This window comes from Microcebus murinus, chromosome 7 (assembly GCF_040939455.1).
Source record: "Microcebus murinus isolate Inina chromosome 7, M.murinus_Inina_mat1.0, whole genome shotgun sequence".
NCBI lineage: Eukaryota > Metazoa > Chordata > Mammalia > Primates > Cheirogaleidae > Microcebus > Microcebus murinus.
This window is the reverse complement of record NC_134110.1, coordinates 87,139,727-87,156,294: the sequence shown is the minus strand read 5'-3', so window position 1 is coordinate 87,156,294 and position 16,568 is coordinate 87,139,727. Positions and strand designations below refer to the sequence as shown.

The 16,568-nt window shown below is 39.8% G+C and overlaps 1 protein-coding gene across 5 annotated transcripts in view; it reads right to left on the bottom strand.

Annotated features, from left to right (window-relative positions):
* The window catches only part of NCOA2 (nuclear receptor coactivator 2), a 282,123-nt gene that overhangs the window by 48,930 nt on the left and 216,625 nt on the right, over positions 1-16,568 (bottom strand). For all 5 annotated transcript variants that reach the window (XM_076005235.1, XM_076005234.1, XM_020288881.2 and 2 more), the window contains exons 5-9: positions 13,235-13,338; positions 9,290-9,467; positions 5,379-5,567; positions 2,358-2,459; positions 1,924-2,067 (exon numbers count right to left, since the gene is read on the bottom strand). In XM_076005235.1, coding sequence (XP_075861350.1) covers positions 1,924-2,067; positions 2,358-2,459; positions 5,379-5,567; positions 9,290-9,467; positions 13,235-13,338 — 717 coding nt within the window. The remainder of the gene's footprint in view (positions 1-1,923; positions 2,068-2,357; positions 2,460-5,378; positions 5,568-9,289; positions 9,468-13,234; positions 13,339-16,568) is intronic.

The window sequence follows — 16,568 nt, the reverse complement described above, 5'->3', positions numbered from 1 at the left end:
AATGTCTATATGGGGTTTCCTTTTAGTGGGTCCCATCTGTTTAAATCTAGCTCAATATCTGGGCTATCTGTGTAAACCCTTTTGTAAGGAATCAGAATGCCATAGAATTAAATGTAGGACACTGCTACTCAGGACCCAAGGACACTGAATATGTTTTGCTCATGATGATTTCTTACTTTGTGTTATTACTCATTTTTTTTTATTTTAAACCAGACCTACTGAAATGGTAGGTTAAGTATTGATTTCTGTCAAATGTAGCATCTTTATCTTCTCTTATTCTTTCCAACTTAAAGAAAAATGCTCGAAGACACGAGAGGCTGGATTGTGTGCTTATTTCTAAGAAATAAAGATAAATAAGATGAAAAGGATGAAAAAAGAGAAAAAAATAAGAGCAGGAGAGACAGGCCATTTATTATGATTTTCACTTTTTCGAAAGTGATCCAAAATGCATAAAGTTTAAACCTACAAACACTACTGGTGAAATGCCAAGGTCATTCATGCACCTTAAATGGATGGTGACAAACTTAAAACTCCATTTTCAATACTTAGTTACAAAGTTTTCTGCAAAGATGCAAACAGTTGTCCGACCTGGATCACGAGGTACACTGCACTGCAAGGCGTCCTCCGGTGCAGCAGGGTCCACGCTGGCAGTGCACACGGAACCCGGACCAACTGCACTGCCAGAGCAGAGACAGGAGGAGGAAAGTACCTCCCTCCCCCACTGACTGCTTATTAAAGCAAAAGGATTTTTTCTTTGTTCTCTCCTCTTTAACAGAACACCAAAATGCACTGGAGAAATGATTTTGTGGAAAGACCTTTGGAGAAGTACAGAAGAGTGACCTCCAGGACGGGTTCAGACTGACGTCCTGTGCCGACACTGAATGCTAGCGTGGCAGTCATTTCACCTGCCGCAGCCTTCACACCTGCGGGGTGAGCGATGTGATGCCTACAGCACAGGCTTGTGGTGCGGGTCGGTGGGATGATGCAGAGAAGGCAGGATGACACACAAAGACCAGGTGCTCAACAAGGGCTGCTATTATTACTCAAAGATGACTGTGGAGTCCGGGGTCTAGTTCCAGCTGTCCTATTAGTGCAGCCCGTGACCTGAGACATGTTGTTTTGCCTTTGGGCCCTCTGGAAACACCTGGACAGTCTTTGTTGGTCATCACCTTGAAGGAGGCTGGGGATCCCACTGTGACTTGTACCAGGGATTCATTAGCTCTAGAAAATTCCATTTATTCTTATTTTCATATTTCTTTTATGATTCAGATAACATTTCTCTTTTCTTTCTTTCTTTTGTTAGAGAATGTCTTGCTCTCTGTTACCCAGGCTAGCATGCGGTGGTACAATCACAGCTTTCTGTAACCTCAAATACCTGGGCTCAAGTAATACTCCCACCTCAGCCTTCCAAGTAGCTAGGACTACAGGCATGCAATGTGACACCCAGCTAATTTTTCTATTTTTTTTCTGTAGAGATGGGGTCTTGCTATGTTGCCCAGGCTGATCTCAAACTCCTGACCTCAAGTAATCCTCCCACCCTGGCCCTCTAAAGTGCTGGGATTACAGGTGTGAGCCGCTGTACCCGGCAGATTCAGATGACATTTCTTTAGATTAGATGGTATCTTATGTTGTCATGCATCTGATCACAGAAATGACCTCTTCCTTTTCCTTTGTCTGTCTTTGTGACATTATCATCTCCTGTTTTATTTCACACTCTGCCGTCCTACAGGTTTCCTCATTAAATTTTTCTTTAGATGGCAACATCTGGGCCAGATGACACAAGTGCATAGGAACACTAAGAGTCACCAGATCCAAGTGTTCCAAGGTGAACTTCAGGAATCTCTGTTTGGGAGAATGCTTCCACAGAAAGCAATAATTTAAGTAAAATCAACCTTAAGAAAAATATCATCTAGCGATGCTTACCTTCATGATGATGCCTCTTAGCGTAGGACACAGATTCCCCTTCATGCTGTGCGTGGAACTTCTGAATGCACCTTCTCACCAGATCCTCCCAGCCGGGTTTCATGGCTGCTCTCATGGTGCTAGTGTCCAAAGAAGTGATCTTGCCTATTAAATAAGAGTAGGCATTATACCTGCAACATTGATCTATTCTCTATGGAAATCACTACATTTTAAAATGATATAAATTTATTTAAAAGAGGTAACACAAGGACATGTGCCAAGAGGGTATCCAGTGAGAATCACTGTCTCTCTGTTCCTCCAGCTCCTCACACCCCCACCCCGGCAGCAATCACATCCCCAGCTTCATTATAGACTCCTAAATATAGAGCTGGCATTTCCAAATACCTAAGTATCCTAAAACGATTTCCGTCCTCTTCTTTGGGGAGAAAACTTACCTTGGAGATCCTGGCGCGTAGTAAAACTTTCTGATGAGGGAAGAACTGGTCTTTCCTTCATGGGAACTCTTCTCGCCACACAAATCAAGCAGGACTGCAAATCTTAAAGCATACACATTTACATTTACCCTACTGGGCTTTTCTTAGTGATTCAAACAAATCCAAATGTGTTTATGACAGCACAATCTTGTAAATCGATAAGGGAGAGAGCGACACGACACTACGCACTTCGGCTTCTCACTGGTGCTGTTCTCGTGGCGACAGTGGGAGGTGGGGGGAGGGCGCACCATGGAGGGCAGGCTGGGGAGCAGAGGACGGACTGCTGAAGCCCCACCACACGCGTGACAAAACCACACCCACTGCACCGGACTGAGTTAACCATCCGACACCACCTCCTCAGTGATGGAAAAGAACGGAATGCTTTCTTATAAATGGCTGAAAGCTTAATTCATAATAATGTACAAAAATGATGAAAACTAAAATCGAATAGTTTGCTTCGCAAAGGGTTTGCTTCTTAAGTTTGAGGTTCACCATGGTATAGGAAAACTGGATACACCTTCTACCACACTAAGTAAATATCTCTACAGTGGCGACATGCAGTTTAAAACAAAGAATATAAATTGATCTAGACACAGATTCAGAGAACAAATTCCACAGTACCTAGACAATGCACCGTTTGCCAGAACAGCTGCATTACAGCTTAGAATCCTGGCCGCGGCTAGCTTCTCACACGGCCATGCTGAGCACTTTCCTCAGCTCACGGCAATTACCTTGTGCATCAGTGCTCACTTCTGGAGAACAGGGAAATGTTTGATTTATCTGTGCAACACGCAGAACGCATCACATAGCCCTTTCAATGTAAAAAGTGCTGGACAAAGGCTGTTAAAAAAAAAATTAAGCAGCCTCAGCTGAGCATGGTGGCTGTAATCTCAGGTACTTGAGAGGTGAGGCAGGAGGACTGCTTGAGCCCAGGAGTTCAAGGGTGCAGGAAGCTATGATCATGCCACTGTACCCCATCTTGGGCAACAAGACAAGACTCTGGCTTAAAATTAAAAAAAAAAAAAGTAGTCTCTTCAGATCTTCTTGTCATTGATTTATGATTGCTCACCTTTAAATCTGAGAAAGAATTTCTTAAAATACATCCAGCAATACCTGGTATCGCAAAATTAAAACGTAATCATCATCCTCAACAAAATAAATAGCTAAATTCTGGGGCACTTACTATGAAATAAACATCTTTCTAGCTGCTTTATGGGTTATCAACCCATTTAATCCTCTTAACAACTCCTTTAGGCAGGCACTAGCATTATTTCCATTTAACAGAGAAGAAAATCAAAGCACAAAGATTAAGTAACTTGCCCAACATCACACAAAACCTCGGCAAAGTCAGGATTTGAACCTGAGCACACCAAGGCTCAGAAACACTGCTCTTATGTTACACTGTGTCAACACACAGAATTTGATTTTAAATGCACAATGTTTAAATGTAAAGCACAAAATCATACATTAGCTCAGTTATACCTTTTTTTTGAGACAGAGTCTCACTTTGTTGCCCAGGCTACAGTGAGTGCCGTGGCGTCAGCCTAGCTCACAGCAACCTCAAACTCCTGGGCTCAAGCAATCCTTCTGCCTCAGCCTCCCGAGTAGCTGGGACTACAGGCATGCGCCACCATGCCTGGCTAATTTTTTGTATATATATTTTTAGTTGGTCAATTAATTTCGTTCTATTTTTGGTAGAGACTGGGTCTTACTCAGGCTGGTTTCAAACTCCTGACCTCGAGCAATCCGCCCGCCTTGGCCTCCCAGAGTGCTAGGATTACAGGTGTGAGCCACTGCGCCTGGCCAACTATACCTTTTTTATATTGCCTTGGGATATTATTATAGATGGATGAATTAGTAGCACTTACTCTGTTGCATAAAACAGAATAAAATCATTTGATATTCCATATCTAAGCAAAAAGCTTAATTTTGAAATGCAATGTATCATCTATAATACCTCCAATACTTTCTTTCCCAGTAAAACTTAAACTTAAAAATATTTGCATATTTTAAATAAAAAGCATTAAATAACTAGCATTCAATGCCAACCATAGTTCAGTCATATTCATTTTAAACCTTATTACATTCTGATATTGGTATTGGTGACCTCACTTGTAAATAAACAGATGTTCAGAGAGGCCAAAGAACTTGCCCAAAGTCACAGAGCTGGCAAGTGGCTGAATTAGCAGTTGGCCTGATTACACAGCCCGGGATGTTTCCATTCACTAGTGGTCAGCTCTTTCCCTTCTGTTGCACATGCAGAGTGCACTCTTCAACACTGTCTCACACTACAGACAGTGACACTCAGCTGTGTGGAGCAGCTGCGTGGAAGGCACAAGAGGTGGACACGACATCAACATCTCTTTACGGGGCATAGCCTAAGGAGTTTAGAGCCTGAAACTCCCTCTATTCCCCATTCCCATCTCTATGCTCTCTTTAGTACCCTTTTATTACACACATTCTGGACCCAGTATCCATGGATAAGCTAGATGGATTCCATTAATCCCCTGAAAGTATATTAAAAATGTTTTCTGTACCTGTGCACATTTTTCTAGGGCAGTGGCACATAGCTTGCACAAGGAGCCTAGGATCCCCAAAAGGTTTGGCCACTGACAGAGCCACTGTAGTATGGCAGTCATTAGCCACATATGGCTATTTAAATGTGAATTTAATAAAACAAAACATTCAGTTCCCCAGTTGCACTATTGACATTTCAAGTGCTCAATAGCCACATGTGGCTAGTGACTGTCACAATGGACACTGAAGATATGTCACTTCCATTACTGCAAAAAATTCTCTTGGACAGCGCTGCTGCTCTAGAGACTTAAAACTTGGATTTATTACAAAAATAGTAAAAACTAAAAAGAAAAAAAGATACTGTCTCTAAATTTTTGTGTGACCACTGGTTTTAGAATATTATTATGAAGAATGAAAGAAGCAGCAAAAGAATATACATAAAATAGCCTAGAGATTTTGTCCTACCTTCTCCTTCTTCTTTGATGGACTTTGGTTGAGAGACAGCAAAGCACTGCATAGTTTCATATTTCTGATGTGCTTCCTGGTTATCATGACCTTCCTCTTCTGAATCAGGGACAGGTTTTACCAGCATCCGACAATTGAAGGTATGACTATTCCGCCTAGGAGGTTCGCCGGACCAAGAGCCCCCATTCACTGAGCAAGACAAAAGCCATTGAATATTACTGAGAAACTAACATCGGATGCCCCACTGCTGAATTATCAAACTAATGTAGGACAAATATGGTTATTTACTTTTATGAAGTACTTGTATACCTTTCTAAATACTTTAACCTAGAGGAGAAAAAATTCTTTGGTTAATGTTCTAATAACTTGGGAAAATTCTTGGAATTTTCAAAACATTTACTATACCTCATACTCTTCACCCTGACTCTTTCCCTTCAAGTTCAGGCCTTGATTATTTATTACTAGAACACCATAGTTCTCGACTTTTTGAGTCTTCCTAACTTCGATTTCTTGCAAATTTAGTTCAATCTACTTGCATTTCAATTTAGATATGTTACCATGCTCAAAACACTGTAAATGGCACCAAATGTAGCATGCATTAAACTCTTTCAAAGGATTTAGACTTGATATAGTCAGGAATATGAAGGCCATTCAAACTAATAAATAACAATCTCACTATCTCCCTCAATCTCATCCACCTAACCAGATCTTTCACATTCCCCAGCACAAGCCTCTCCACATTCCACCATACCTAGTCCACATGGAGTAGCTTTGCTGCTGCTGCTACCCTACCTGAAACGGTAGGCTGCCTCCACTTCTCTCTCCAAGGGTACTCATGCTGTAAGGGTGAGATCCTCTACAATCAATATTTAACCTCTAGGCAACCCACACTGCATACTCTGACAGGTCTTTCTTTTCCAATATTTTACAGACATTTTAGTGTATAGTCTGTAACTTGGCTGTTCCTGAATTACTCTGTGCTATGTGTATTTCTTCAATAGTCTGAAAAATCCTTAAAGATAAAGTACTAATGTCACTTATTTCTTTTCAAGTGAACAATTCTACTTCACACATCTATTAACATTAAGTATTAAAACTAAAAAATACATATACAAATTCAAGAAAGAGATAATGAAAGAGAAGAAAGACATCAATTATTTTTTTATTTTTTATTTTTTTGAGACAGAGTCTCACTTTGTTGCCCAGGCTAGAGTGAGTGCCGTGGCGTCAGCCTGGCTCACAGCAACCTCAATCTCCTGGGCTCAGCGATCCTACTGCCTCAGCCTCCCGAGTAGCTGGGACTACAGGCATGCGCCACCATGCCTGGCTAATTTTTTGTATATATATTTTTAGTTGGTCAATTAATTTCTTTCTATTTTTGGTAGAGACGGGGTCTCGCTCAGGCTGGTTTCGAACTCCTGACCTTGAGCGATCCGCCCGCCTCGGCCTCCCAAAGTGCTAGGATTACAGGCGTGAGCCACCGCGCCCGGCCAGACATCAATTATTTTTGAAATGTTTTGGAGAACACAATGAAAGCAACGAAAGAATCAGAGAATTAAAGGGTGTTTATGGATCTCCAAGTCAATATCCTCATTCAACAGATGAAAAAAAACTGATGCCCAAAGAAACCTTCAACTACCAGAATAGCTAGAATCAGAACCAATCCTAGGCCAGGCATGGTGGCTCACACCTGTAATCCTAGCACTCTGGGAGGCTGAGGCGGGAGGATCATTTGAGCTCAAGAGTTTAAAACCAGCCTGAGCAAGAGCAAGACCCTGTCTCTACTAAAAATAGAAATTAATTGGCCAACTAAAAATATATGGAAAAAATTAGCCAGGCATGGTGGTGCATGCCTGTAGACCCAGCTACTCGGGAGGCTGAGGCAGGAGGATCGCTTGAGCACAGGAGTTTGAGGTTGCTGTGAGCGAGGCTGATACTATGGCACTCTAGCCCGGGCGACAGAGTGAGACTCTGTGTCAAAAAAAAAAAAAAAGAACCAATCCTAATTCCCATTTTGGCGTTCTTTTCTTTACCATTCTCTATGTTTTATCTAAATATATTAGGGTGAACGGGACAATGAAACAGAGGATCAAAAAAGGGTAAATCATAAGAAAAGCAAATATGCTCTCCAAAGTCACTAGTTAGAAAGCACTTAGAAGGACATGTAGGCCTATAGTGAACCGAATGCTAAACCCATAGCCACTGGGTTGTAGAGAAAAAGGAAATAAACCCTAGAAATTAAAGTCAGTATCAATTAACTATAAGAAATTATTTTAAAAATATAGAATAACTACAGCTAGCTTATTATGGCTTCGCAGACATTTGGAAAGTCTATTTTATCATAACCATTTTATTCTTTCTTTTTTCTGTGAGAGTGTTTTTGGACACCATAAACATTTTTAAACTTATTTGCAAAACAGAGACTTCGTAGAGTAATCGAGAAAGAAAAAAAAGTTCTTACTAACTCAGGTTAATAAGTAAGTTGAAAGTAAAATAAAAAGATACAATATAAAGTAAGGCAAGGAGCTCTTTAGAAAAGTGGATTAATTATAGTGAATTAATAAGTATAGGTCCTTTGAGGAAGTCATAAAATTTCTGAAGAGATCTGAAAAAGCAGTTACCTGAAATAAAAAAAAAATCCCATTTTCTTATTCATTTACTAGAGAATGTAATAAAGAAGTCCTACACAAAGTACTCATGCATTTTTGTGTTACTGTTGCAGTCACTTTGAATAAAGAGTTATCACAGAAAGGAAAAGCGGGCCATAATGGAATCTGAGAAGGACCTTTTCTTACTTACTGTGTTAACAATAAGATCAGCTAATATAAACAGTTTTAAGATAAAGAATAGAAATGCTTGCCAACTCAGGACTGACCTTATTCTGCACTTCTTTCAATCTGTGAAGATGTTCTTATCATCAGTTTAAGTGAGAATATTAAAAAAAGAACCACTTCGTAAGTGTGAACAGCGATGCTCTAGAGCAGCAACTAAGGTGGGCCCACACTGAGTCACCGACTTGCATCTCCGACATAAGACGCAGTCAAGGATATTTGAGACCAGAGGCAGGCTAAGGAGGCAGCAACTGATGAGCTGCAGAGCCACTGTTCAGTCTGCAGGACAAAGTCTGTCCAGGGCTGCCAGGCTGGTGGCATTTGAACCTCTCTATACATCACTTGTTCCCTAACACTTTATTTTTAGAATGTTGTGCACACACACACACATAATAGTCTTTTCACCTGTAGGACTCAAAATAAGTTGAATCTCAAATTTCTCTTGGACCTTCAGCTTTTTAGATGGTCACAGAGAAAACGGACGACATTGAGTTGGCTGGCATTGGATAGGCTGAGGCAATGTGTTACCTTCTTGGAAAACAATAAAAACAAACTCCAGGAAATTAGTTGCCATAAATACTTTCCATCTGAATCACTTTTGTGTACTTTAAATATAGGATTAAAATAATCGTTCATTCAAGATCAGTATCTGAAGATGCCCTTTTCCCCATGACCTCTAAGCTTAACCCTTTGCACTCGCTTGCTTTTTTCTCAATTCCTTTATTCTACTCGGGATTTAATTTTTTAAATACCCCAGATTTTATAAAGTGTGGCAGTAGAATAAAAAACTGGAGTTTCTTTTCATACAAACTTACTTATTTGGATTTTTTCATATTTCAAATTATTGATACATTCAAAGAGTAATTTTAATCTCTATAATTTTTGCTAACCGTGTCGAGTCACATTCGACATCCAAGTGCAAAGGGTTAAATACTTACCACAAGCATCTCTAAAAAACCACCCAGGCACTCTTACCCCATCTGACATAATACAGTTCTAATTTCCGCACTCCAGTGAAGATAATGTGTGTGTGTGTGTGGTTGGGGAAAGAGAGAGGACACCCAGCAGACAACCATTTACCTATAGACTTTGGCAGCAGGTTTTTGACAAATTCTGTGTGGTCCCCAACATGCAAGATGCTGTACACACTTTTGTTCATCAGCTCTTCTTGGTTATACCTCAGATACTGTGTCACATTCTCTGACACAAACACGACGTTGCCTTCCAGGTTCACCACAAAGAAGAACCCATCAAGGGCCTAAAGGAAAAGGCACAAACTGTGTTAGAAAGGGTGGGACGTAAAATCATTCGCCATTTTTAAGAAGGGAATGATCCCATTAATAGAAACACACACTTCATACGTAGATAGAAAAGAGCTTCCTCTCGGCCCTCTCAAGGCTTTCAGAAACAACACAATTTCTCTTGGTGAAACAGAAATTATTCCATCTTAGTTAAGTGGGAGAGAGCCTAGATTAGGGGTTCCTGTCACAAACTAAATGAGAAACACTAACTCTGTCACTTTATGAGGAAATCATTTTTGCTAAGTAGAAGTGTACAGGCATTTATCTGTATTTCTAAATGAGACTGATAGACTCCACAGGGCTAAGAACTACCATGTTATGAACCCAATACACGGTAATTTCGTTTTATAGTTTTTTATGTTATACAATGGGAGGATAGGGTCACTGGTCATTTTTCCTCAGTTTAGGGATAAATGCCAGGAAAAAAACAAAACCCAAATTCTACTCCCTTTAATGAAAAGAATCACAGAGGATCTCACACCTTTAAAGAAACATCAATCCTTTGTTGTTTGGTGTACATGGGAAAGGGTCTAGAAGAGTCTCTGATATGGCAAACTAGTCTTCATGACTTCAGCACTGTCCCGTCCAGAGAAGGCACGAATGGTGCCCTTCCATACTACTTGTTCTCCAGATTAAGAAGCAGGTTCCTAAATCACCAAAATAACAGCAGCATGCTTCCTGCAATGGGTTCATAGCCTCACTCTTTGTTGTCACCCCATTCTAGATCAGGGAAGGATATGAAGAACCTAGGATCATTTCAGGAAGTAAGGAATAACAGCTATCGAGGATGTTTGCTGTGCCTTATGAACTCGTGTCATTTTAATACTGACATATTCCCAACAGAAGGAATGTTTTATCCTTCCCAATTTATAGAGGAGGAAATTGAGGCTCAAAGAGGTTAAGTTTGTCCATGTCAGTGGCAGAGTTGGAATTTAACTTCAGGTGGCCCTGACTCCAAAGCTCATGCTTCTGGTGACTGGGAAGCAGTGTGCCCTACTACGCCACTCACCTCTCACTCATTTTCCCAGTATAGTCATTGGGGTGCTAAAAATACTGGGGTTCAGTGAATTTTTCTTAGCTAATTACCCCCTTTTCCATCCTTGCTTGTCAGAGCTGTTTTATGGTCAGGTGAGTGATCAGGAATGAAAAGGCTTTATATTCATCAATCATACCTAGGACCAGGGCCACTTGGTCTAGACAGTTCATGCCACTCAGTTTCTTCACCATACATGTTTATTACTATTTTTAATGCCAATGTCACATGTACACACCCATATTATAGTAGGTACAGATAGAGACTAAAGTGTTTACTTTTTCCTTGGTTTGTTTTTTCCTTACGTCATTATTTAACAAGCTCCTATCTTGTGAGCTATCTTTGAATATATTCCATCTTTAATTCTATTTTCATCACAAAACTAAGTGCTCTCTCAAATTAGAGCTGACCATAAGGCACCAGTGAATAACTCTCTTTCTTTTTTTAAGTACGACACCACTTGGTTTTAAGGTTTTCTTAAATAGTCTGTCAGATTTTCTCAATGGTATAAACCACATGCATGGCAGAGAAAGACTATATGTAAACAGCCTTCCATAATAGGTTGGCACTAACCTTTGGGAACCACGTGCAAGTATGCGCGCTTGGCAGGGACCAAATGAAATTAGTCGATAGTTCTGTATTATGTGCCCCTTTAAAAGTCACTGCTTTGGATACAAATCTGACAGGGATTTTCATAAATACATTACTTATAGTTTTTTTGCAAGTACATGTTACTTTGTGTTACAGTAAAAAAACCCCTGATTTGTGGCATAATAAAACTGAAAGATGAAATTGTTTCATCTCATAAACTGTTTTTGTTTTTTTAAAGCTCACTATGGTATGCTCTGATGAAAAAAGCTGACATTTGGTTTTGTTGCCTAGCAACCACTATGCTATGATGTAAGCATGAATGTGCATCTATGCCTAGGAACAGCTCCATGAGAACATGTTTTCTCTGTTTAAATGACTGCATGTAAACAGAGATAATGACTTAAATTCAAACCATAAGTTACTAGATTCAAGAATTACCTCTCGAACATACTCAGGACTAAAGTCCTGCTACACAGGTACTTGAATCAATGCACTGAATTCTCAGAATATTATTTTCAAATGGCAAAAATGTTGGTTGGGTTTCATGAGATCAGGTCCACTGACATCTAGCAATCTGATTTCTACAATTAATGACCTTGCTCTAAAAGGGCTTGAGTCAAAGCCTTGTGGTTACTCCAAGCATTTCTTTTTAGAAGCTCCAACTCTTGCCAGAGTTTCCACTCTAATTTTTCCGCCCAGATATAATGAATAAACACAGATATATGGAAAACTTCCCAGTTGTAATAATTTAGATTACCATAATTTCCAAATCAATTTTCTGCTTATAATTCAAAATTCTTTCCAAAGGAAGTTATCCACTTTATTTCATATAATTCTAAATAGTCCTAGTTACAGTTTTCATTATCTGCTTCTAAGAAACCATCTGAGAAGTAGCACTCCCTGGCCTTCCACTGCCCTGTTGACTACAGAAGAACAGGTTAAGTGTGTTTTTGCTTTTCCCCTGGAACTTGTTGAATGTTTTCAAGCCAGTGATTCAAGAGAAGATAAGCAAGGCCTAACACTTGGTCATTTAAAACCTTTGGCCAGCAGGTCCAGCCCAAGGGAACAAATTGTGTCATTTCTAAATAAAAAGACTGGGTCAGATGATCTTTAAATCTTTTCTGTGTACCCACCCCCCAACCAACACACTCACCCAATTATATAGTATATTTTTAGAGAATTAGATTTTCTAAAAATAAATATTACTTTATGCATCAATAGTAAAAAAGAGGTGATAAGGTTGAGTGACTATTGGTTATCTTTGTTTTAAAAACCCTAATTTCTAGTATATGCATGACTTTTGCAGCAGGCTGATGCTGCAATGACTACACTGCAAAGTTTCCACCTCATTATATCATCAGCAGAGAAAATTATCCTGAGAACTGACATAATTTATGTCTCAGGGTTCCTCTGACATTCACTGACATTTTTTTTTCCTCATCTTACCATAGCCTACATCTTGAATTTTAATTTTGGAACAGGTATGGAAAAGCTCTTGGTATTTAGTACTAGTTAACAAAAAGGAAAACTCGACTTTACAAATTCTAGATGGTAGCTGGTCATAAAGTTTCCTACAGTTAATAAAGAACAGGCAGTTATAAGACCACCCATTATACTTTATGCTTATCTTAAAAGTTCCTTTTGCCTATTTCAATTTTCTTCACTATGAGATAAGTAAGTTATTTGAAATAACATAAATAAAAAGCACAAACCTCTTCTTTGGTCCTGAAGTTTAAACCTGTATATGTAGGCATGTGTACATGGCATATATAAAATGTAAGAATTCTGAGAACATTTCAAACCAAAATGTATCACAGAATTTGACAAGACTTATGAATATGGTTTTCCAAAATGAATGCTCAACTGGCAATTAAAACCTATCAATGTATATTCTAATCCGGTTAATTTAATTCTGGAACATATATATGCTGGGCAGCAGGAGCCAGAACATACATAGACACATATATACGTATTAGTGACTTCAAGAGAACCATAGTAGTAGTGTGGATTCTTCTTAAATTATATTCACCTGAAATTAAACATAACAGTGTGAAGATCAACAGCATTTTACAGTACAGAAGCAAAATGAGGGTACGCTACCTCAAGCATCATAGGCCCCAGCGCATCCTTGTCTATGACCCCCTGGCCCGTAGATGATACGTCTGACTTCTGCACTTCATCTATGTTGGCAGCTGCTGCTTTCTCTGCAACAAACATAAGTGTGAATTAAATGGCAGTGCTATTTCAAGGACAGAGTGACACAGAAATATTTTTATTGTAATGATTTTTAAAAATCTCTAGTGGGATCAGATGTGGCTATAAAAGAGTTAGAGTTGATCCCCATTGCCCCTGAATGGGAGAAACCGCTGGAAGCAGAAGCCAGAACATTAACTTTTCACCTTCAGAACCTGTGGCTCGGATCCCCTTTCAGACTGCTGAGAAAATGAGTTTAGAGGTTTCGTGCTAGTCCCTGATAGGCATTTTTTTCTAGATTATGAAACTATTATATACTAGGGCACAATTAGTTTCTACTCAAGAGATTCCCTAAACTAGGATAAAGGAGAGTCTGTTGTTTAGAATTCAGTGGCACCATCAGAGATATATTTGCACACATTTGAAGAAGAAATAACAAGACGTCTTAAAGCCTGCTACGGCCATTCCCAGGGGACACTCTGCAATGTCTGCCTTGACTCTTCTATTGTTCCACTTCTGCTCACATGCACATTTAGAATGGCTAGAAAGATGTGGCCCCAGACTCGTTCAAGGCACTTAACTATTTACAACAGAGCAAAGAGACACCCAGAGATGTCAATGGCTTGTCCTTTGCTCTAGTACAGAGGTGCGCAGTATGTGACCCTGGATTGAAACATACAAGGCAGCCTTCAGGCCCACCAAGACAGGAAGGCCTGGGAAGACATTCCATCATAGAATGACACTGTTTTGTGAAAAAGCTCACAGAAGAAAAAGATGCATATTCACCAATATATGTGTAAACTATTTCATATGACCCTCCCATCCTCATTTTCCTTGAATCTTTTTCATTGCCAAATAGATGCAAAATAAATGTACACCGGGACATACTTTTTTGGGGGAGGGGGGCAGGGGCAATTCACGCTCTAAGACTGTAGATTTCTCTTCAGGTTCTGTTCGTGTTTCTACCCACCAATACAGCAATAGGACTCATATCATCACCTGATGCTTCATCTAAATTTTCAGAGGAGCTTTTGGTACAAGAGCTTAACTAAAATTTCCTGGAGTACCGCCATCCACACCACTCTCTGTGGAGCCTCCTTGGATGTGGCCAGGGCTCGTGTCCTGTGATTTGGAGGCCACAGCATGCCTCAGACCTAAGGATCCCCAAGTTTCATCAATGCTAGAGTCCAAACCCGTGTAACAGACAATATAGACTGAAGTGGTCCTATCACATTCTTATTATTTGCTGTCTTTGGTGTTGTCGCAGTCCCTGTCTAGGAGCAATGTGCTGACATCCCAGAGACTGGGGAATTTGTAGCCTTTCCTCTGCCTCCTGACTATTCACGGGGCTAACATTTTCCCATCAGTAACATCTTTCAGGAGCAGTGGTGATTCTCAAAATGGAATGGTGTATTTGAGAAGATAATCTCCCAAGTGGGGTTCTATAAGAATGTGTGCTGAGAATATATACAGAGATTGCGTGAGATTCTCATGTATCTTCCCGGGACATCCCCGTTCTCTCTCCTGTGTTGTGAATCACAGTCCGTGAAATGGTGCGCTATCCCCACCAGAAGGCAGGTTTCACAAAGCAGGGACCGTGTCTGGATCCTCAATAGCTAGCACTGTCCCTATTTTAGACCAGGTTGCCACTAAATATTTGGTGGCCTACTGACATACTACACCCACCACCACCAGGAGCCAGTGAAGCGCAGGAGCCAGTGAAGTCAAGCGTGGGTGGAAAGAGGAACTGATTTTCCCCTTTAGCCTCACTGGACCTCAGGGTGCAGGGAGAGGAACAGAGTAGGTGGGAAGGGACAAGAAATATGGGAAAAGAGTCTCCTGAAGAGAACCAGTCTTAACTAACAAATCATCTTATCTTGCTATAGTTGGTAAGTTTCAAGCCATCTCATATTTTCTCAAGGCTCCAAGATCTACACTCCCACTGTCACAACTGGTTATTTTATTCTTTCTAAACGATGAACTTAACTTACATTAATGCTAGGGGACAGTGAGATATGAAGCAGCAGCTGCTAATCACAAAGGCAACTCTGTACCTACCCCTGATAGCTAGAAAACACCAGACTCTTTGGCATATGAGATTCTGATACCACAATAGTAGTGAATTATTGTTTTCTGTGGTATCTATCCTAATGTTGCATTTTTAGGCCAAAGAAATACAAAATAATATCTGTGATAGTAATTCATTTCCAAGACTTTTAAAGATAATCACTAGAACTTATGAGATGTTATTTTGAAGATATGATCATCTTTCTGAAGATCTAAATTCATCCATTAATATTTTATGAAACTTATAAAACTTATACATAGATAACTCAATCAGGCATATTCCTAAACACTGAAGAGTCCTCGTGCCCGGGTATTCTAAATTCTAGCAACGTGCTCTGGCAAACAATTTTGGACTTTTAACTTTTAAGAAGATATGTAGAATCAAGATCAAATTTGCACAGTATTTTATTTTTAGGAATTTGTAGATCAGATATTTAAATTAAGAGATGATTTAGATCTGGCAAAACATGTATTTTGGGCACTACTGGAAAGTATGGATAAAAATAATTATCACCCTAAAAATTATTTATAATAATGAAACCTGCTGGTTTTTTTTTCTTTATAATATTCAACTGATAAATATTCCAAGGAAAAAAACAGCAGCTAACACCAGTCACGGAGAATGAGCGGCCTATGTGAGCCCACGTGAGGAAATGGAACAGAGACACGATGGGTTCAGCAGCCCATGTCTGTGCGTCTATGGCCGGAGCTGTGTGTGGCAGTAGAAGTGGAAGGAATGATCTTCATCAGCTGAGAGCTCACACTTTAGCCAGGAAGGCAAAACTATCACAATCAAACCAAATGAGAATACAGGGCTAACCTCCAAAGAACTTAACTTTAAGTTCAAAAAAGAGATGATAATGGCCAGACATCACTGAAAACATTTCACATACACTGTAACTGATTCGGATTCTATAGGACGTGCAAGTGGATAGCAGCAAGGAAACAGGCGGGAATGCATGTGTGGCATCGGGCTACCAGGAATCTCAGCCTGGCCTTGAAAAGCGATGTTAAGGAATACTGGAAAAAGGTTTATCTCAGCTGAAGCTCTAGCAATCTCCAACTGAAAAATGAAAACAACAATTGTCATAAGATAAATTTGAAATTATATTAGCGGAGTATGTGATTTGGAAGAAAACCCCAAATGAGTCTATAGATAAACTGCAAGAGAACT